We start from the raw sequence: 22895 nt of genomic DNA, 5'->3' as shown, positions 1-22895 counted from the left end.
CCATTACATATTTTGTTAAAATGCCCTCTGTTATCTGAGTAACTTTCTGGTTGTTTCATATGTGGCTTTGATGGGCTGTATACCTGATTTCCAAGGATCCGACTGGTTAAGCCTGAAGAGGTTCATCCTCAGATTGGCTTCAGGATGATGAGCGTTTTAGCCACATCAGCCCTTGAACACCATCTCCTAAATGGCAGAGGGTTTGCAAATGATGTCAGTGATAAGGTTGGATCAGTGAAATCATGGATTCCTAAATTATGGAAGTGGCTAATGAGAACAGGACTTCATTTCAGAGGATTTAGAGGTAAAAGCAACCTTAAAGACTACCCTTTATTTTACGAATGAAGGAAATGAAGCCCAGAGTGATAAAGTGACTTGGGCCAAGTTTGCACATGCAGTAAACCTTTGAACTGAGTTCTCCAAATCAAACAGTCTTTCACTTGACAACCACCTTATCACTTGATGTCACATTGACTCCCTTTAAGGAATTACTTCTACCAGTGCAGATCTATACCCCACAGAGATCTCTGTTCTTATTCTTAGAGAATGGCCTAGAGCAGCAGGGTTTCTTAAACTTCTGCCACTCACGACCCTTTTTTACCCAAAAAATTTTTATACAACCCCGGCTATATAGGTATGTAAAATAGGTATAAATAACCTTTTAATGTTGCCAAATTTCATGACCCCCACATTTAGTTACCCCCATATGGGCTTGTGGCCCACAGTTTAAGAAGCTTTAGCCTAGGGGGCAGCTAGGTGGTGCAGTGGATAGAGCACCAGCCCTGGAGTCAGGAGTACCTGAGTTCAAATCCGGCCTCAGATACTTAACACTTACTAGCTGTGTGACCCTGGGCAAATCACTTAACCCCAATTGCCTCACTTAAAAAAAAAAAAAAGAAGCTTTAGCCTAGAGCCCTGGGAGGTTAAGGGACTTGACTAAGGTTAGTGCAGTTAATATGTGTCAGAGAGACAGACTTAAACCCAAGTTTTTGTGGCTCCCAGCCTAGGTCTCTGTCCAGAAAAAAACCCATGCTGTCTCTGAACCCAATTTAAGCTTTTCTTGATCCCTCAGGCCTATATCTGTCCTTTTCTTGCCCTAATCCACTTTCATTTCCATACCCACCTACCTACCGTGCACATTCTTTCTCCCCACTTTAATGCATCCTATAGACCACATTGTAAGTTCTGTCAGGCCATAAAGAGACACCAAGCACAGAAGCACCAAACTGTGTCATCCAAGGACCATCCTTGCTAGGATTGGAGAAGCTGTTTTGGGGATGTGTTCCAGATGATTGAGACTGCAGAATGTGACCTCTAAGGAAGTCATTCTCAGACAGTAAAAGAGTTTTGTGGTTGTTTTGAATACTTATTACCCATCATCATGTGCTTTCTTCCCATGGCCCTCTCTGGACCTTGCAGAATTTCAATAAGAGCAGGCCTGTGAAAGACAAACTCTCTCCTTCCCTGGGTCTTCTATTTTTCTTGTTGTAAGGCATATTCTGGGGCCGCTAGGTGGAGCAGTGGGTAAAGCACCGGCCCTGGATTCAGGAAGACCTGAGTTCAAATCCAACGTCAGACACTTGACACTTACTAGCTGTGTGACCCTGAGCAAGTCACTTAACCCTCATTGCCCCGCCCCCCCAGAAAATAATTAATTAATTAATTTTAGAAAAAAATATGGCATATACTGTAAGCATAGAAAGGCAGCAACTCACAAAACATGCTATCTAACCTTTTTTGTTTTTTTTTAAACAGGAAGGGAAATTAAACTTTACAAGAAAACTAATGGACAATCCCCCCGACAGGTAAGCTGTTTCATTTTCCCTTTGTATGTTTTGAAAGAGAAGCCCCACTTTTGATTTGCCACTAAATTATAGACTCCAGGCCTAATGCTCTGTGCACTGTGCCACCTAGCTGTCCCTTGGGTATAACCTTATTATTCTCCTGTACTTGCTGTGATTTTGTCAAAACCTTCTCAAACAGATATGACAAAAGACATCCCAGCCAAAGTTTCATCATCACTTGAGTACTTCTTCCTTGGCAATACCCAGGGGATTAGGAGCTTTTCTTTGCATGACTGCATGATCACATATTGCATTTTTCTTGAGCCATCCATTCCACATAGTTTCAATCAAATTGTAAGTCCATTAAGGGCAGAGATCAAGTTCTCAGAGGCAGAATCACTGAGGCATTTGGCAACATTGCCCCAGTTAGGACAAGTGCCCAGATGCCAACTGGGCACTCCCCTTCTCCTTTCCTTACTATTTACACTTCCACATTGCCCTTATTTCTGAACTCACAAGTACAAAATTGTTATATACAATCGTTCATGTTTCATACTTCTTTACACCCTCCATAGTATCCAACACAGTGCCTTACGCAGGGTAGGAATTCATTAAACATTTCTGCATGATGCTGAAACACACTCGATCAGAGCCATTTAAAGTGGAAGAAGTCATGGGTTATAAACAATCCAAGTCACCTAATTCGACAAATATATTAAGTGTCTGCTGTTCAAGTAAGCTATAATTCAACAAGTCAAGTCAGCTAACATTTATGAAGCACCAACTATCTCCCAGGCATTGTGCTAAGCCCAGGGATTACAAAGAAGGGCAAAAAATAGCCCCTGCTCTCAAGAAGCTCACAGCCTAATGGGGGAGACAACAACTATGTATGTGCAAGATATGTACAGGATAAAATGGAGGTGGTTTCAGAGGGAAAGAAACTAAAATTAAAGGGGACTAGGAAAGGTTTTTTGTAGGGGGTGAGACTTTACCTGAGATTTAAAGCAAGCCAAGAAAACTAAAAGGCAGAGATGAAGAGGAAGAGAGTTCCAGACATGGAGGACAGCCAGTGAAAATGCTTGGTGTTGGGGCAGCTAGGTGGCACAGTGGATAGAGCACCGGTCCTGGAGTCAGGAGTACCTGAGTTCAAATCCGGCCTCAGACACTAAACACTTACTAGTTGTGTGACCCTGGGCAAGTCACTTAACCCCAATTGCCTCACAAAAAAAATTTTTTTTAATTAAAAAAAGAAAATGCTTGGTGTTGGGAGATAAGAGTGTTATGTGTGAAGAACAGCAAAGAGGCCAGCCTCATTTATTAAATGACAACTAAGTTCAAAGTCTATGCTAGGCATTGTGGCTACAAAGACCAAAAAGAGAGAGAGAGAGAGAGAGAGAGAGAGAGAGATCTTTCTTTCCTTCAAGGAGATAACATTTTCCTCTCTGCAAAGCTTTGAACTAGGGACTCACTCTTTATTATTATATCCTTTTACAAGCTATTTCCAGTTTCACTTCCCAGTTCACCCTTCTAAATTACAGTATGAGCTAAGTGCAGGCAGAGAGAACAGGAGCAGAAGCCATCTTTTTCTAGGCCCAAAGCCCACCTTCCAATTCCAGAGCAATCATTTCTCTTCAGAGATGCTCTTATTTAGTAGTGGTTCTGCCCACCATATAACCCTGAATTAAGCTCTCCCTTTTCTGGGCTTCCAAGTTGGCTTCCTTGAATTTTGCCTACTCTAAAAAATCTTCATTACCACCTAAGATCACAGCTTGAGAACTGGAAGGGTTGTTTTTTTTTTTTTGTCATCTAATCCACCCTCCACATTTTATAGTGGCCCCAAGAGATTGAATGACAGATCCTGCATAACTATTCTATTCTTAAAAATGTACAGCAGCGGGGCAGCTAGGTGGCTCAGTGGATAAAGCACCGGCCCTGGATTCAGGAGGACCTGAGTTCAAATCCAGCCTCAGACACTCAACACTTACTAGCTGTGTGACCCTGGGCAAGTCACTTAATCCTCACTGCCCTGCACCCCCCCCAAAAAAAGTGTACAGGGGGATGGATTCTAAAGTCTGGCCAGTTTCCTACTGGATTATCTAATAGGATGGTCAGTCAATTGGTCATTCAATAGAATAAGTATTATTAGGCACTTTCTATGCACCAGGCACTATGCAAAACTCTGGGAATATAAAGAAAGACTATAATGCAGTCCTTGCCCTCAAAGATCTCACATTCTATGGAGGTAAGGATAAGGATGGTTAAAAGTCTATTATGGGGGGCAGCTAGGTGGTACAGTGGATAAAGCACCGGGCCTGGATTCAAGAGGACGTGAGTTCAAATCTGGCCTCAGACACTTGACATTTATTAGCTGTGTGACCCTAGGCAAGTCATTTAACCCTCATTGCCCTGCAAAATAAATAAATAAATAAAAATTTAAAAGGCCATTATATTTGGCATTTAAAAAACCATTGGTAATTTTAGGGAGAGAGGTTTGGCTGAATGATGCCACTCCCAGGGCTCTTGGGATCAGGCTTCTGGACTATCTCCATCAGCATCTGAAGGGAAGTGAGAGTCATGCTGGTGGTGGTTTAGTTTGACAGGCACGTGCTACCTCCTATCTTAGGGTGCCTTGCAGATGACAAAACCAACAGGCAAACTGCCCCAAATTTTACCTTAGGGAAGAATGAAGAGAACAACCTGCCTCTTCTTCCCCCTACCCCTTCCCCGTCTGGACCTTTAGTGACCTAGGCTCTACCTTTGGAAAGATGGAAACAGCGATAAAGAAAATGGTGGCCTGTGGGAGTCTTATCATGGCCTGGCAGTAATCCCTCCTGGGCCGCTCACCAGGACTAAAAAGGGGAAAAGACAAAAGTTGGGCAGAATCAGAGCTGCTGAAATTGAGAGGACTCAAAAGGTAGAAATAAAGGCTGGAACTCAGCACAGGTGTAACACAAATCATTAGGAATCTACTGGATGGGCTTCCATGCTGATGAGCTCCTTCCAAACCCAGCCTCACCCTGCTCCCCACTCTGTTGTCCCCAACCTCCACTCCCACCTGCCTTGTGGAATCCCACCCTTGGTTCCCTAGGGTCTTGTCTCTCTCTACAACCAGCAGTGTCCTGATGTGTCCCCTCAAAGCAGGCCATCTATCTCAAGGTCCAGCATCCAAGATCTTCCATCCCGAAAATCGAATTATTCCCTCAAGGGTCACAACCCATCATTGGGATGAAAGGGAGAGGGAGCCTGGGAAGGGAAAATATGGGGGTGTAAGTATAGGCCAAAGAGACTAGGAAACTTAGGAATGGCAAGAGCTTTCTGGTAGAGATGTCCAGTCACCTCCCCTTTTTCCCTTTTGGCTGTATAGAAAATATATTCTCTGTTATGTCCTACTATTGATTCGATTTATGATGGGTTTTCTCCCAAGGCCTTTACAAAGCAATTAACTGTGCTGCCATCTGGTGGACAGAGACGGAAAGCTGTCCAGAGAAAGCAGCTGCCCAAAAGACTAATTTTACACTAGTGAATTTTGCACTTAGATGATATGAAGAACCTTTATTTTAAGAAAGGCTTCTGGGGCAGCTAGATGGCGCAGTGGATAGAGCACTGGCCCTGGAGTCATGAGTACCTGAGTTCAAATCCGGCCTCAGACACTTAACTTACTAGCTGTGTGACCCCGGGCAAGTCACTTAACCCCAATTGCCTCACTAAAAAAAAAAAAAAAAAAAAGAAAGGCTTCCTTTCTAGGGTCCTCAGGTGAACTCCCCAAGCAAGTTTCATAAGTTCATAAGATTTAGAACTAGAGAAGACTTTAGAGATTATCTAGTCTAACACCATCAATATACAGATGAGTAAACTGAAACCTAGGAAAGAAGTAATTTGTGGGCAGCTAGGTGGTGCAGCGGATAGAGCACTGGCCCTGGATTCAGGAGGACCTGAGTTTAAATCTGGCCTCAGACAGTTAATACTTGCTAGCTGTGTGACCCTGGGCAAGTCACTTAACCCCAATTGCCTCACCAAAAAAGAAAAAAGAAAAAAAGAAATAATTTGCTCAAAATCACAGAGACCCTAAGTGGCAGAGCCAAGATTTGAATCCAGTTCCCCCAGACTCCAAATACCAGCACTCCTTTCACTGTACCATGCTATTTATCCTTGTCTTCCATAGGACCGAAAGTCCTACTGTCTGGTTACATGAATGAAATATTTATTGAAGAAAGTCTGTCAGTTCAACTCAACAAATATTTAAGAGCTCACTGCATGCCAAATATTCTGTTGATGAGTTTTGTCCACCAGGCTTCTTTTTTGTGATAGGTGGGAAAATACAGTCTGCTGATGGCATCTACCTACCTACCGAATCAGGATGACTTCTTTTTTATCATTTCCCAAAGCTACTGGAACATAATAGATTTCTCTTAATCTCGGCATGGTGAAAAGTATACTAGATTTGGGGTCAGAGGACCTGATTTCAAATCTAGAAAGCTTCACTTCTCTAGGGCTCAGTTTTCTTATATGTAAATTTAAAGGATTGGACTACATGGCTTTTGGGGTCCCTTCTAGTTCTATACCCATGATTCAGTGACTAGGTGACCTGGGAGGACCTTTCCATCTATGGTTGATCCTAAGGTATCCAGTGTTGATGGTCTTCATCACTAGAAAGAGGATCCACACAGATTAAGTATTGATTAGGACCATCATGCTGTACTTCCATAATTTTGATGAAGTAGACAAGCAGTAGAGGCCTCATGAAACTGAAACAAAGTATTGGCCCAAATGTTGAGGACAACTTTATGAGCAAAAAAGCAAGTGACCACCTATGTATAATGTGGTTGGACGGTTATGGACCTCACTATCCATTCCTCCCTGCCTCTCTCCCCAAATCAACTCTGTCATGTTAAAGATTTGTTCTGGGGCAGCTAGGTGGTGCAGTGGATAAAGCACCAGCCCTGGATTCAGGAGGACCTGAGTTCAAATCCAGCCTCAGGCACTTGACACTTTCTGGCTGTGTGACCCTGGGCAAGTCACTTAATCCTCATTGCCCCACAAAAAAATAAAATAAATAAAAATTTAAAAATAAATAAAAAGATTGGTTCTTCTAGCTCTTTAAGGCTTTTCATCTTCAAGATCTTTCATTAAAATGAAAATGTCATTAGGAGGGGTTGTACCATAGGCAGGAGATTTCCAACTAGTACATCCTGAAGCCTCATTTGGTAGATTTTTAAAACATTTTTTTCAATTAATAAGCATTTATTTTCTTTCTCTTCTTTATCACCTCCATTTAAAAGAAAAAATCAAGGGAGCAGCTAGGTGGCGCAGTGGATAAAGTACCGACCCTGGATTCAGGAGGATCTGAGTTCAAATTTGGCCTCAAACATTTGGCACTTACTAACTTTGTGACCCTGGGCAAGTCACCTAACCCTCATTGCCCCACAAAAAAAAAGAAAGAAAGAAAGAAAGAAAGAAAGAAAGAAAGAAAGAAAGAAAGAAAGGAAGGAAGGAAGGAAGGAAGGAAGGAAGGAAGGAAGGAAGGAAGGAAGGAAGGAAGGAAGGAAGGAAGGAAGGAAGGAAGAAAGGAAGGAAGAAAGGAAGAAAGGAAAGAAAAAAGAAAGAAAAATCAAAACAAATCTCTTATAACAAATATGCATAATCAAACAAAACAATTTACCACAATGGCCATGCCCAAAAATGTGTCATTCTGCATCTCCAATCCATTATTTCTGTCAGGATGTAAATAGCATAGCTCATCATGTGTCCCCTGGAATCACAGTGCATCATTGCATTGTTTTAACATAATAAATCTTTTCTTTTCTTTTCTTTTCTTTCTTTCTTTCTTTTTTTTTTGTGAGGCAGTTGGGGTTAAGTGGCTTGCCCAGGGTCACACAACTAGTAAGTGTCAAGTGTCTGAGGCCGGATTTGAATTCAGGTCCTCCTGACTCCAGGGCTGGTGCTCTATCCCCTGAGCCACCTAGCTGTCCCTATAATAAGTCTTTTAAAGTTGTTTTCTTTACAATGTTGTTGTTATTGCACAAATTGCTTTCCTCATTCTTCTCACTTTACAATGTATCAGTTCTTTCAAGTCTTTCCAGGTTTCTCTGAACCCATTACTCTCATCATTTCTTACGGCACAAGAGTGTTCTGTTTATACCCATATGTCGTTGTTCAGCTCTTCCCCAAATGAGTTTACTGCCCTTTACCATTTCAAAGAGACATGCTATACATAATTTTATACAAATGGGTCCTCTTCCTCTGTCTTTGATCTTTTGGAGTACAGGTCCACCTGGGCTGGTTTCTACCACAGCTCCACTCCACCATCTTGGTGAGGTTTGCTAGGATTCATAGCAGGAAGATGGACCTCAGTATCTATTCCATGAAAGGAATCCCCATATCCACAAAAGGACTCCCTGCAAAAGATCAGCCACTTACCAAGCCTCAAAGACTTTACTGTCAGCAATATCGCCACCCCCATCCCATGCCCCCACATTTCAGGGGAATGGAAAATAGCTCTTCTTACACATGCATGCACACACACACACACACACACACACACACACACACACAGAGTAATATACTTAAAGTACTTTACAAACCTTAAAATGCCAGATAAGTATATAAATGTCAGTTCTTATTATTAAAATATTGGGAAGCAGTATAGTACAGGGATGGCTTTGGAGTTTAAAAAAAACAGGTTCAAATTGGGGCTCTGCCTCTTATACTCATGATGCTACCTTGGACAAGTCACTTCATCTCTTTGGGTCTCATTTTCCTCTTTTGTAAATTAGACGATCACTAAGGTCCCTTCTAGCTCGAAATCTATGATCCTTTGAACCTATGTGTTGTCAAAGCCAAAGGAAAACCAGGCACTGAGGAACAGGGACAAAGAATGGCATCCATGATGATAAGAGAAATGGGGAAGTGAGAGAAGACCAAAGCCAATATCTCCTACTTCACATTTTACCTCATCATGACACTTTTTTGTCTTCATAGAGATTATATAGTGAAATAACTTTCCAGGCAAGAACTCTCTTTCTAAATAACCAGATATGGCAGATAGCAGACTTATTTCAATGGACCTGGGCTCTCCTCAGTGTATTCTCCCTTCTGGGGAGCCATACCTGCTAACCTAGCGTGACTCCTGACTTATCATGCCCATAGGGTCTCTGCCCAACTTGCTGGGAATGTCTCCCAAGATCTTGAAACAGTGCCTGGATACCATTGGAGCACAAAGGCCATCCCATCAGTTTTCTTTCACATGACCAGCCCATCTTTTTTTTTCCTCCATCACACATCTCTCTGATTATATCTTTTCTACCACTTCTCTTGCACAATTCCTCATTTGTGATGGGTTGCAGCAGCCTGCACACACCCACCACGCACCTCTCCATTGCCCTTTGGGTGACCCTTGCAAGATCGTGGTATTTCGTGACTCTCAGCCGTACAAAGTCCCAGAAAGAATACTGTTATTAAAGAAAATGGGCCTTTGTTTCAGGGAGAAGCTTTAGGGGAATCATTAAAAATACTGCATAGTTTTCCCAAATCAATCAAGCGCTATCTCCTCCTCTTGTTCAACTCATGGGCCCATATTATGAAAGTCCTTAATATACATTATTTGTTGATAGCAAAAATGGAGTTCATGATGATAACAGAAGAGGGGACGTGACCCAACCATTAGGTTGTCCCACTTCTTTGACCTCAGATATTAAAGTGAACCTAAGGAGTTTAGTATCAGAAGCACTGAGAAAAAATACTCCAAAGATGATTTGTAGCCAATAACAGTGTTGTCATGGGGGCAGCTAGCTGGCACAGTGGATAAAGCGCCGGCCCTGTATTCAGGAGGACCTGAGTTCAAATCCAGCCTCAGACACTTGACACTTGCTAGCTGTGTGACCCTGGGCAAGTCACTTAATCCTCATTGCCTCCCCACCACCCCTAATAAAAATCTGTAGAGGGGCAACTAGGTGGTGTAGTAGATAAAGCACTGGCCTTGGATTCAGGAGTACCTGAGTTCAAATCCAGCCTCAGACACTTGACGCTAGTTGTGTGACCCTGGGCAAGTCACTTAACCCTCATTGCCCCCCACACACACACACACACACAAATCTGTAGAGAACAGAGCACTGGTTGTCAAATCAAAGTTCCTATGTTCAAATCCCACCTTTGCCACTGACCACCTGTGTGGTCAATGTAAAATAAATGGATTGAATAATAGCCTCAAGTCTCCTTCAAGCTCTAGAGTTATGAGCCATCCTTTCTTCCAGCCCTGCCTCTGCTATGAAGTATGCATGGGAACTCTCTTCTCTTCTCTCCTCTTTATAGGATCATAAGACTTAAGAACCATTGGTTTCCCTGTGGAGATGGAAAATCTTAACCATAAAGATATTTGAGTACTAAGGAGGCATTTTCATTATTTTTAATTAATTGAATTTTATTAGTTAATTCCAGGGAATCTCTGGGCTTAGTACACAAAAGGTGTTCACTGAATGCTTGTCCACTGTTTGACTTACTCTCTGATTTAGTATTAAATACCACCCTGCCTGTGTCTTTCAGACATTAGCAGGTTGGTTTCCTTAAAACAAAGATATGGAATTCCATTGTCTGAAAAATGTGTCCTACAAATACAAACAAGTTCCCAATAGCATTTCCAAAATTCTTCCTAAAAGAACAATGGTCGTGGTGACTCGTGGAATTATACAATTGAAAATTAGACCTATTTCAAAAGCTTGAAAGCACCTTCTCTCTCTCTGTCTCTCTCTCTCTCTCTGTCTGTCTCTGTCTCTCTCTCTCTCTGTCTCTGTCTCTCTCTCTCTCTGTCTCTCTCTCTCTCTGTCTCTCTGTCCCTGTCTCTATCTGTCTCTCCCTCCCTCCCTCTTTTTCTCCCTCTTCCCTCTCCTCCCTCTCTCTCTCTAGCCACATTTCTGTTCTTGAGTGCAACTTCTTTTTCTTGCTACTGACCAATGTAGATGAGATTTGACCAAGGACAAGATTAAGTCTAGGTTTAAGTTAGGACTTTAAATGAATTTTTTCCGTCCCTTCTTCCCCTTTCATGTCTCTGACATATACAGAAAACTCAGAAGCAGCCGCTAGCTGTGTGACGCTGGGCAAGTCACTTAACCCTCATTGCCCTGAAAGAAAGAAAGAAAGAAAGAAAGAAAGAAAGAAAGAAAGAAAGAAAGAAAGAAAGAAAGAAAGAAGGAAGGAAGGAAGGAAGGAAGGAAGGAAGGAAGGAAGGAAGGAAAGAAAGAAAGAAAGAAAGAAAGAAAGAAAGAAAGAAAGAAAGAAAGAAAGAAAGAAAGAAAGAAAGAAAGAAAGAAAGAAAGAAAGAAGGAAAGAAAGAAAGAAAGAGGCAGATCGGCTCCTGGATAAGTTGCCATCCTTCATGCCTTCCATTGTGTCTTCTCAGTGTGTGTTCAGCCATTCGAAGTTAAACTGGATTCAACAACAACAAAAAAACATTTAAATCCCTACTAAGTGCCTTCCCTGTGTGCTTGCACCCAAAGGTTCCCACAGTCATCTTCAGTGCCACAAAACAGGTTTTTCTTCCATCTATGAGTAATTGACAATGCATAAGCATTGTTATCTTAAAACTCACTACCATTTAGCCTCCACACAACCCAGAGCAGACTTCATCCATCAAAAACAGGAATAAAGCAGAGAGAGCCAGAAATAAAAGAACGCATTCATTCTGATGGTATTTGCTTTTCTCTTGTGCAAACCAGGTGATGATTGAGAGGGATTTGCTCTTTGCCTCACTCCTTGTTGCTCTTTATAATCCAAAGGGAAAGGAAATTCAGGGTGCCTAAATACAGACTGTCACCTTTCAGCTAGCTATGAAAAGAAATCAGAAACTATGCATTTTACTCTCTCCAAGTTCATTTTATTCTCCCAAGTTCAAAAACAATCAGGCGTGGTCTTTTTTTTTTTCAGGTGACATGCTGGGTCTAAATAGTGTTCATTTGGCTCAAATATATTTAGTGCCTACTATGTACAGTGTACTGCCACAACGAGACTTTAGCATAGGCCATGTAAAAGTCGTCCCTGTATGCAACTCCCCATTGCCAAATATAGCCTTTTCTCTTTGGATTTAGAAATGAAGACACTACCTGGTGGGGGAAAAAAAAGTGGATTGGAAATAGAGCAGAGGTAGGTTTGAATTTGTATGGCATAAAGATAAAAGTATCTCAGGAAGGGTTACTAAGCAGGAATTAATGCAGATACTAGCCCTGCAGGGGGGCTAAATATAAATACATGAGTCATTACCTGTTCAGGAACAAGTCACACAACCTTGGACATTAGAGCCACTTCTATTGAGAGATGGAATGTAGACTGGAGAAGGGGGGGAGAGGGGAAGGAGGTTTGGGGGCGAAAAAAAAGCAGGTAAGCTGAAAGCCAGAACAGAGCTTCTACTCCCAGGAGTCTGGAGGGCTCCTGCAACATCCCCATCAGGTAGGGAGCTAAATCTTTAAGGAAACTAACTCAGGAAAAATAAAATCATGCCAGAACAGTAACGCAGAGGGCATTGCTTTGGGGGAAAACCATAATTCTTGTCCCCTTCCTCTGAGGCTGTCTCCCCAAAAAGAGAAGAGGAAGACATGTCAATTCAACCGCAAGAAAGAATTCTAGGAGTTTCCTGGGTGGGATGGCTCAGCTCAGAGGTAGGTAGCCAGTAGCTCTTTCATTCCCATGCAGATCCTGACCTTTGGTCATGACTTGTGATCAGAGAAGGTTGTGAGTTTACACCTACTCCCAGAGCCAACAGGGAGTTTGTTCCCAAGGCCACTCTTGCCCTCCTTTTCTTTGACACCCTTGGAAGATAAGCTATCCTTCAAAGAAGGATGCCAAGCTTTTTCTTTTACAAAGAAACCTATCTCCCATCAAACTAGTAAAGCTACCCCACTTCTTGTAGTCACCGTAGTTTTTTTTTGTTTGTTTTTTGTTTGTTTCTTTTGTCGGGGCAATGAGGGTTAAGTGATTTGCCCAGGGTCACACAGCTAGTGTCAAGTGTCTGAGGGCAGATTTGAACTCAGGTCCTCCTGAATCCAGGGCCGGTGCTTTATGTACTGCACTACCTAGCTGCCCCCTAGTCACCGTGCTTTTAAAGGAGGGATTCTACTTACCCCACAGATAAAGCTAGGACAAAAGAAGGACAAGGCAGATATGGAAAGGGGCAGGACTGGCACCAAGAAGGGATTTTCCACAGTATTTCATCTCAACCCTAACTATCCAGCAACTGATCTGTGAATAAGTAGGAGCAGATGGCCAAAAGGTGGGAAGCAGGGGCTAGAAGGAAATTGATTTGGAAATGAGGTAATGTATGTGAAAGTGCTTTAAGCAAATATAAAGTTCCATGTCTAGATGCCTGTTCCAACCCCGTAATGTCCCCTGCCCTCAGCTCCTCTCATACTTATTGTCTGTTTCATAAATTGTGACTTTGTATTATTAGTTACATGTGTGTGAATGTGCACAAGCATCTGAGCAACCATGTGTCCCACTTCTTGGGAGACACAATTAAAGGCATGGGCTTCATTTTATACTTTGCCACCTTCCCCATCTCGAACACTTCCCTCCACCATCACCATAGCTAGCCCAGAGCCTTATGCAGGTTGAACTTTATAAAAACATATTGATGAAGTAATTGATTAATAGACTTATTATATGGAATTATAATTCTTAACACATGATCATTGAATATGGATTAGCCAAACTACTGGATTCTCTTTCTTTCGTTTCCCAAATTTGGACCATTTTCACTCTGCCAGGGAATGAGTTAGGGGCAAAGAGAGGACACAAAACCAGTACATTTCTCTACCTGAAGGGGTTTAAATTAATGACTAATAAGTGGTTTAGGGATTATCCCTGGACTTTATTTATTCATGAGATCCCTTTCCCTTGTAAGCATAAACAGCATGAGGGAGAAGGGGGGGAGGTTGTTTGTTTCTTTTTAAAGTATCCAGTCCCTTTCTTTATGGATAGAGTGGCAGAACATTCTGGGAAATATGCCTTTGACTGACATTGGGAGAGGGCAAAGAAGAGTCTGAAAATAGTGCAGTTAGCACTAAGGATCATAGATTTCTAGCTAGAAGGGACCTTAAGACCCAACTCCCTCGTTTTATAGATGAGGAAACCAAAACCCAGAGAACACAAATGATTTGTTCAAGGTCACATAGGTAGAAAGTATCAAAGCTACAATTCAAACCTAGGTGCTCTGAATCTAAACTTAATGCTCTTTTCTCTATGCCACATAGAACTAAAAATAGGAACAATGTTTAAATAAGGGCAGCTCAAAGAAAGTTGACCGAGAAAATGTGTGCCCAGGAAATAGAAAGCTAAATTCTATGAGTAGATCCAGGAAAGCTACTCAGTTAGAGATGCTTTGAGGCCAAAAGTTTGGACTTGGAACTGGAGATGACTTTGGGGCCAACCTCTCTGGACGGAGTACTGAATGAGATGGCATTGACTTTGGGGTGATAATTAGAAGGCTAAAATAGGAAGAGCAACTGAAAACAATTAGAAAACTATGTAGCCAGAAACTACCAGAACCAAGGACAGCGTCACACACATAGTAGACTTAACAAATGTTTCTTGAATTGCATTGGTATATAGTTTATAGCTCAGGAATTCCTCACACTAATTAACATAGTTTGTATGAGGGGCGGCTAGGTGGCACAGTGGATAAAGCTCCAGCCCTGGATTCAGGAGGACCTGAGTTCAAATCTGGCCTCAGACACTTGACACTTACTAGCTGTGTGACCCTGGGCAAGTCACTTAACCCCCATAGACCCACAAAAAAAAAAAAAAAAAAGGACAAACCTAATTTGTATGAAAGTTTCACAGTGATAAAGCAAAATGTTTGAATTATTTGAGACTGGTTCAAAAAAATGTACCAAGTTAATTTTAAGATTTACCTCATTCCTGAAAATTCCTTTTACTAATAACACAAGCATAAAATTCAGGTACATGTTAGGAATAGTATTTGATCTAGAGGGAAAATAGGTGTAGGAAAAATGGGGGGGGGGAGTGACTTGGGGGAAAGGGTGTGATGGATCTAAATCTGGCTTCACAATCTTTTTTTTTTTTTCCCAGGGCAATGAGGGTTAAGTGACTTGCCCAGAGTCACACAGCTAGTGTCAAATGTCTGAGGCTGGATTTGAACTCAGGTCCTCCTCAATCCAAGGCCAGTAGTGCTTTATCCACTGTGCCACCTAGCTGCCCCACAATCTTCTTTAAAGCAAAAAAATATATATATATATCTGTCCATCAGTAGCAAAGTAGATCTTCCAGGTGCTGTAGCTGAAAGCTTTCACCTCTTGGTAGATCGTCATCTTGTAATGATCCTCTTGAATTTTAGCTAGGCTGGTCTTCAGAGGATAAACACATTTAGTCTGTCACTGAGCCTTCATCCTTTCCAATTAAATAGGACCCAGAAGGTCTTGCACTTAACTACCAAAGCCTTGGGAAACCCAACATCACCTCCATGGAAGAAATGGGAATGATGTAACCGAAAACTTATAGCCACCTAACTGTTGGGATTACTTACAGAAATTAGCAGTAAACCCTTGAAGATCTGTATAGTCTTAAGGCCCATGTCATGAGATCTCCCTATAATGAGCTGCCTAATAACAAGGTCCTTTTTGGTCCTGCAGCTAAACTGCATTGATAAACCTACCTTTAACCAAATGATGACCACTGCTTTTGAGTTTCCTATGCCTTGACTGGGAAGTGTGGAATAGTAGAGGAACACCAAATTTGGAATTAGAGGACATGAATTTGAACCCAGTTGTGCTACTTACTCTACACATGGCCTTGAACAATTGAAAAAACTAGGTTTGGATAATATGAGGTCTTTCCAAGCTCTAAATCTATGTCCCAATAGACAGACAATAGTGTGCTGGAGTTGGTTCGTACCTCTCAAGAGTCAACTGTTCCATCTGTAGGTTGAGCATTTATACCACAGAATTCAGCAAATGTTACAAATTAAAGCTTGATTGATTGTCTAAACTTAAGAAAGTGATGGAAGGGGGCAGCGAGGTGGTGCAGTAGATAAAGCACTGGCCCTGGATTCAGGAGTACCTGAGTTCAAATCCAGTCTCAGACACTTGACACTTACTAGCTATGTGACCCTGAACAAGTCACTTAACCCCCACTGCCCCACCAAAAAAAAAAAGTGGAGAAAATATTAATAATAGAGATTAAAGTTAAAAGTGTATCCAGCATACATTTCAGAGAGCCAGTTGTTAAATATTTACCAGTGCATCCTTGCCTATAGACCTATAAATAGTGAAAGAAATCCTTATGATACTGAGTGTCTCATATTTTAGACATAAATTTTTGACTCTTCAACTTTGGGTCTTTGGGGAAAAGATACAACATAATCACCACCTCAGAGCCCTTCAGTTCATATTGAGATGTCATTCATTGTTTTCCCTCTCCTTTACATTTTCATTTCCAGATGGTAACAAAAAATCATCCAGATGGGGTGCAGGTGCTGTAAAATGATTCAAAGGTAAAGTAGAACAAAGATTTCTATCTGAAAAGAGCAATTTGGGGTCATAAGAAAGCTATGTTTCTTAATTTAGTGTACCATTTAGAAACACTTACTTTTCAGGTTCTGAAGGAACCTGTGTATTGAAGATAAACTAGGGAGTTTCCATAGATGTGATATCAGTTAAAAAGGTTCAGTCTATTTTTTTAAAGTATTATGTTGATCAGCATTATAAGTGGTGCTTTAATTGGCTGGGGGGTAGGGGGGGAAGGGGGAACTAATCATCCTTTCAATTACCTGGCCAGAATGGGTTAAGAATATCATTCTATTGAGGCAGAACACGATTTGAACTAAACTCGGCATTTCCCAAGTAGCTTCTACACAATTTAGGAAAAACAAAAAACAAAAAACTAGGCTTTCCATAGCTGATATCTGCACATTAAGTTTCATTAGTCCAAAATGGATTGATTCAAACTAAAAATGAATTTATCCAGACATGTATGTTTGAGTCAAAGAGAAGCTTGGACTGGATTGAAAGACTTACTAATGGTAGAAGGTTAGATTAGTATTAATGAAAAATGAAGCATTGAGAAAGTTATTAACATTGCATGTAGTATCAGATAATATCACTGTATTATTAGTTTTACTCAGTTGTTTTAATTTGTTACAAGAGACTTCTCACAAAGTAGGAGTGATAACAAATGTTTGTAATGTAAAAACAAAGCACATCAATAAAGCTTTTTTTTTTAACAAATGTAAATAGTATCAAGAATCTAAGCCACTGTGGTTTTTCCCAACTTTTTTCCCCCAGCTATCTCTTTGATCCAGTTCATGCGCCACCTGCTGGTTACATCAATGAAGTAAACAGTTACAAGCTGGAGGAAGAAGATGGCATCAAATTCAAGGGCAAAGAGAACAGTGAAATACTAGCACATAAAAATGACCTTCAGAATGAGGAGCTACAAAGGACTGAGACCAAAAACAGACTAAATAGCACACAGGAGCCTTTTTGGCATCATCGAGGACCTCCCATCCAGGAGGATCACGGAGGTGGCTCTGTGACAAAGACTGACACCAATCTCAATGGGTTTGGATCCAGTACTGCTGTGTCACCCAATGTAAATCCCAATCTTAGTCAAGGAAAAGAAACCACTCCCCATGAGAGTGGCAGTGGGTCTTTGGCTAGTGCTGCAAGTGATGGTAGTCCTGTTGAACACTTTGTTAAAGAAAGTGACCCAGGGAAAAAAGATCACATGCATCAAGCTACAGAAGAGACTCAAGGCATCCTAAATGGAGATTTGCAAGCTTCAGGAGAAAATGCTTCCTGCCCAGAAAGTAACCACATGTTGGGAGTCCAAAACCACATCATACAGCTACCAGTTCCTGACTATCCTCAAGTTGAGGTGCAAGTGACAAACCAGATTGTCGATGAAAATTATTATTTTCCGAGTAATCACCTCCAGCCTGAGCTAATGGACAGAGTGGATTATGCAGATGGAGAGCACATCTCAGACCTGGCTTTTTCTAAAAGGAGAAGCTGGGATTCATTAAATGAAGCCATTAAAAGTGAGGCCTTAACTATTAACTTTAGTAAGGATGGGTCTGAACATGACAGTGACTGGAGCCCTGAACAGGAGGATGCTGCTGTGGCAGAAGCCCTTGCTGCCCTCGAAGCTGCCACCGCAGGAGAGGATGGTGAAGAGGGGTACTAGAAGGAAATGGTTACCTCGTACATCAGTTACTAGACTTGTTTCTCCTCTTTACCTATTGGGCCAGATCCTACAGGTAAGTAAGCTACTGCCTGGATGTGAGCTGAAATATGGGATGTACATTAGTTCTTTTGGACAAAGAGTCTTGTCATTCAGGTCATTAAAATGATAATGCATTAAATCAAACTGGGCCAGCTTAAAGCTTATGGGGATATCAAGTGCAGAAGGAGAGAGTCAACACTTACCTAAGCACTTAGCCCAGAGTAGGTGCTCAATAAATACTAGTTAACTGACTGACCAATCCCCAAACCCCAATTTAGGCACATTTCCAGTAAAGTGAAAAGTGATAAACATGCTCTTTTTAAAACTCTATGAAATCTCTGGGGCAGCTAGGTGGCACAGTGGATAGAGTACCGGCCCTGGATTCAGGAGGACCTGAGTTCAAATCCGGCCTCAGACACTTGACATTTACTAGCTGAGTGACCCTGGGCAAGTCACTTAACCCCAATTGCCTCACCAAAGGAAAAAAAAAAAAACTATGAAATCTCAGCATCTTCTCTCCCTCCAACAAAAACAGAGTGTCATCAATTACCAAATACTAATCTGGTCTTTATTGGGCCATCGCTGGGCCAGCATCTTTTAAATCACATCCTCATGGTCTAAAAGAGTTAATGCATTCCTTGGAAGGATCTAATATATATCCAGAGCGTGGCTTACTTTCAGGTAGGAATCAGGCCCATTGGTAAATCATTTACTATTTTTTGAACTAATTAAATTGAACAGTCTTGAACATAAAGCAGAATTAATCCATGAATAATTGATTAGCCCTCAATTGGGATATTTCAGACACCTTGACCTTTACTTTTTTCACATTACTATACCTATCTCATTTAAGGAGGGGGGGGGATTCAAAATAGCAGCACTGTATGCAGTTAACCCCTCAGATTTTGTTTAAACTTGTTCATCGGCCCCAGAGGGCAGAACTAGGAAGGGTGAGTGGAGTTGCAAAGTAACAAAAGGCTGGATGTAAGGAAAAGTCTCTGAAAAGAAGTATATTTAAAATTGGAAGGGGATTCTTTGGGAGGGAATGGGGTCCCATTGCTGGAGGTCTTTAAGCAAAGGCTAAATGACCAACCACTTGTTAATAGAGGGGATCGTTGTTAACGTGCAGATTGAACCAGATAGTCCTTCTCAATCTGGGATTATGTGCGGGTGGGTGTGAGTGTGTGTAGGGAGGGAGGGGGCCAGGGCTAATTTCCCCCCAGCTATCTAAGTATCAAAGCTCCTTGATATTATTGAAAAGTATTAAGTAGTATGTGTACCTAGATAACTTAATTATAGAAAAGTTGCTCTAGGAATACCACCAAATGGAAGGCGGGAATAAGTGAATTTGATCATCCCAGTCCTGGGAAGGGATCCCTTTTTTGAGTTTGCTTCCTTCCTTTGCCACTGACACGTTGTGTGGCCCCTTCCTCCTACTCTTCAGTACTTAAAAAAACCTATATATGTGTGAACATCCTACTTTATAAACATCCAGTGATATACCTCACAAATTTGTGGTAAAGCATTTATAATTGTAAACATATTTTGCAAAATGCCAGTGTTCAATAAAATGTTTAAACCTTAAAAATAAACCACCCAAATTCCTACTATTGAGAAGATTGGGTTCACAAGTGCATCTCAGTCACTCTCATGTAGACAGCTGAGTATTTCAGGACAAGCTGTAATGTTAATTTCCCAAGCAGTGTACCCCTTGAAATGTTTAATGCATATATTTAACTATTCAATTGTCTTGTGGTATATTGCTCAGAATAGTTCTATGTGTAAAAAGTACATTGAGTCCTTGTTTAGAAATTCATGGATTCGGGGCAGCTAGGTGGTACAGTGGATAAAGCACTGGCCCTGGATTCAGGAGGACCTGAGTTCAAATCCAGCCTCAGACACTTAACACTTACTAGCTGCGTGACCCTGGGCAAGTCACTTAACCCTTATTGCCCTGCAAAAAAAAAAAAAGAAAGAAAGAAATTCATGGATTCAACATTTATTAAGTACCTACTAGGTGCAAAACTGTGTGCTGGCTATATAAGATGAAAAATGACCCAGGTCTTGCTTTTGAGAAGCTTACAATCTTCTAGATGGATCAGTGTCACAAATCACATCCTTTGATATGTTTGAAAGACACCCAAAACACCAATTGCTTAACATTTGAGTACCTATTAATAAATTTACACTACACCCAAAGTAATTCCTGGACAAATTCCTCACTGCTTGGTTGTTTGTGTTTTGGAGAGAAAAGTGTGAGATGATATACAAGGGCTTAGAAGATTCCATTTACATTCACAATTTCCTTTAGCATTTCTAGTTTGAGCTTAATGGAAAGGAGGTCCAGAGAGCCACTGCAGACCCCGCTCTGTTAAACATTCCCTCAGGGCTAGCAGTCTCTGGAGGGTCTAATACTCCTACACACTCCCAGCCAAGGAAGGTAAAAGAAAGATCCAAAGAAGAGACAGAGAGAGATGAGAAATCATGCTGACTAACTCTTCCCAGCCCAGATGGTGGCCAGTGGCCAGGCTCCATTAATGTAATCCTTTGTCCGTAGTGCCTTTGAGAAGCCTCCTCTCTGCAGATAGTAGGGGGAGGGATGGGGAAGGAAGATTTGAAGCCACCAAAAATAAATAAATAGATTCCTCCGAATTTATCTCCTCAGTGTGCGATGAGGGGAAAGAATACAAAGAAAAACACAGTAATAGTGTGGCTGTCCTTTCCATGTCTCTGGAATGCTGCAGGGGAAGAGAAAGGAATTCTGAATTCGACATAAGAGTAGCTTGGTGGCATGTTATAGATTTTTATATCAATTACTACTAAAGAAAGACTAAGAAGGCTAAGAATTCAAGATAGTGATTTCAGGATACTCTGCCCTCTATCAGGCTTTGCCCTATTATCTGTTTCATGACATAGGACAGCAAAGAGGTTGGTGCCCTTAAAATGAAAAGAAACTCTCATTTGCATTCTTGCCATGCAGGGTTTTGCAGCAGCTTGGGTGCATGTGCCTACTAGATCAACTGATACCTGAGTGTATAGACATTTCCAAATGTTTGCAGGTCTTTGGGTATCATCTCGATACTTCAAGTAAAGATTTGGTGAGATGTCAGATGAAGTAACATTACTAGAGATGTGAATCACATCATTTGAATGTCCTTGTCCAAGTATAATTATCTTCACATTCAATTTGGGGTATAACACTTGTCTGTGCATTGTACATAAGCAAACTGGGCTAGGCGTTTGTATTTTTCTTTTTATAAAGGAATGAATTTCAGGCGAATATAAAAACACATATTTATTTACCACTTAGACAAAGTGTTTATTGCTAGCAGAAGCACCCAGGAAAAGCTTCTGAGCAAGCCATGATGGGTAAAACAAGTACTCTGAGGTAGCCACAATCCAAGTTACTGTTGTGTTTTTAATGGAGCACATAATAGTGCTGATGGTGAATAAATGTTTGGGATAAATCTTTTATTTTTTGCTCCTCCCTTGCCCACCACCGTTTCTCCCTCCCTAAAAAGAATCATGGAACAAGGCATATTATTACATTCTTCAGTCATTAACAGAGTAATGAGGGGGCAGCTAGGTGGCGCAGTGGATAGAGTACCGGTCCTGGAGTTAGGAGGACCTGAGTTCAAATCCGACCTCAGACACTTAACACTTGCTAGCTGTTGTGACCCTAGGCAAATCACTTAACCCCAATTGCCTCACCAAAAAAAAAAAAAAAAAAAAAAAACCACAGAGTAATAAGGCATCAAAAAAAAATGTATCATCCAAATTGATTCCACGAGGAAGGGCTTTTTCTCACTAGTTATTTGTTCATCAGATAATTGTTGAAAGGGTGAAACATGTACTCACTCCCTTCCTGCCATAGTCTGATTTCCACATTCCAGACACATGATGTAACAGATAGGATTGGGGGTCAGGATGACCCATCTTTCAATCCTGCTTCACACACTTACTAGTTATAGACTCTAGGCAAGTCACCCAATTCCTCTGAGCCTCAGTTTTCTCATCAGTAAAAGAAAGAGCTTGAACTTGATGGCTTCTAGGGCCTCTTCTGCTCTGTATCTATGATCCCATGACCTATCTCTTGTACAGACTGGATCCTTCTTCCAGCCTTTGCCCCAGTTTTATTCTTAATAAACAGTGATTCCTATTTGTATAGTAATGACTTGACAAGACAAAAATGTGGAAACTCCTTTTCTACTTTTTCGGCTACCCCATCACTTGATATATGTAATGACCAAAATAGAATTTACCTTTGCTTTGTAAATAATTATTTACTTATGCGAGCAAGACCTGCAACACACTTTTAAATTAGATGCATTCATTAGTTCTTTGACTGGACAAGTCAACTCACTTCACTGACCCTCAGTTTCCTTATCTGTAAAATGAAGGGGTTATTAGAATAATGATGATGTTGATTCTGTGATTCTATTTCAGAACAAACTTTTGAAATATTTTCATATATGAAAACTATACACGATTTATTCTTATCAATTCATTAAAATAGGTCCCCTGAAGGTTTCCAGTAAGCAACACTGTTTACATAGCTTAAGCTTCTGTATTTACTGGAAAATCATTTCGTGGCCTTGCTTTAAAAACACACCAAAATTCATAATTTTGACAAACAAACTGACCTTCTTCCCACTTGGTCTGAAAAGGGAGATTTTACTCTACCCATGTAGAACCATGCAGAAAGGAGAACTGAGAGAATTGAGGAACCTAATGGCAATTGTGTCTATAAAATGAGACCATCTATAAACTGATAACCCAGATTCGAGAACAAAAGACACTGACTAAGTTATCAGGGAAACCAACGTTTAAAGACCTGTTTATGAAGCTATGCCATTTAAGCTCCTTGATTACCAGGATACCTCATTTTTC

The 22895-nt window shown here is 41.1% G+C and overlaps 1 protein-coding gene across 4 annotated transcripts in view; it reads left to right on the top strand.

Moving 5' to 3' along the window:
- Positions 1 to 19199, top strand: part of C6H4orf19 (chromosome 6 C4orf19 homolog) — a 99922-nt gene extending 80723 nt beyond the window's left edge. For 3 of the 4 annotated variants that reach the window (XM_043971377.1, XM_043971375.1, XM_043971376.1), the window contains 3 exons: positions 1756 to 1805; positions 16222 to 16275; positions 17066 to 19199. In XM_043971377.1, the coding sequence (XP_043827312.1) occupies positions 16244 to 16275; positions 17066 to 17966 (933 nt within the window). In that variant the 5' untranslated portion in view covers positions 1756 to 1805; positions 16222 to 16243 and the 3' untranslated portion in view covers positions 17967 to 19199. Of the gene's footprint in view, positions 1 to 1755; positions 1806 to 10837; positions 10905 to 16221; positions 16276 to 17065 lie in introns of those variants that run through there. The other variant, XR_006353588.1, reaches the window with a different exon arrangement.
- The last annotated feature ends 3696 nt before the right edge of the window (positions 19200 to 22895 follow it).

This window comes from Dromiciops gliroides, chromosome 6 (assembly GCF_019393635.1).
Source record: "Dromiciops gliroides isolate mDroGli1 chromosome 6, mDroGli1.pri, whole genome shotgun sequence".
Taxonomy (NCBI): Eukaryota; Metazoa; Chordata; class Mammalia; order Microbiotheria; family Microbiotheriidae; genus Dromiciops; species Dromiciops gliroides.
This window is presented reverse-complemented; position numbering and strand designations above follow the sequence as displayed.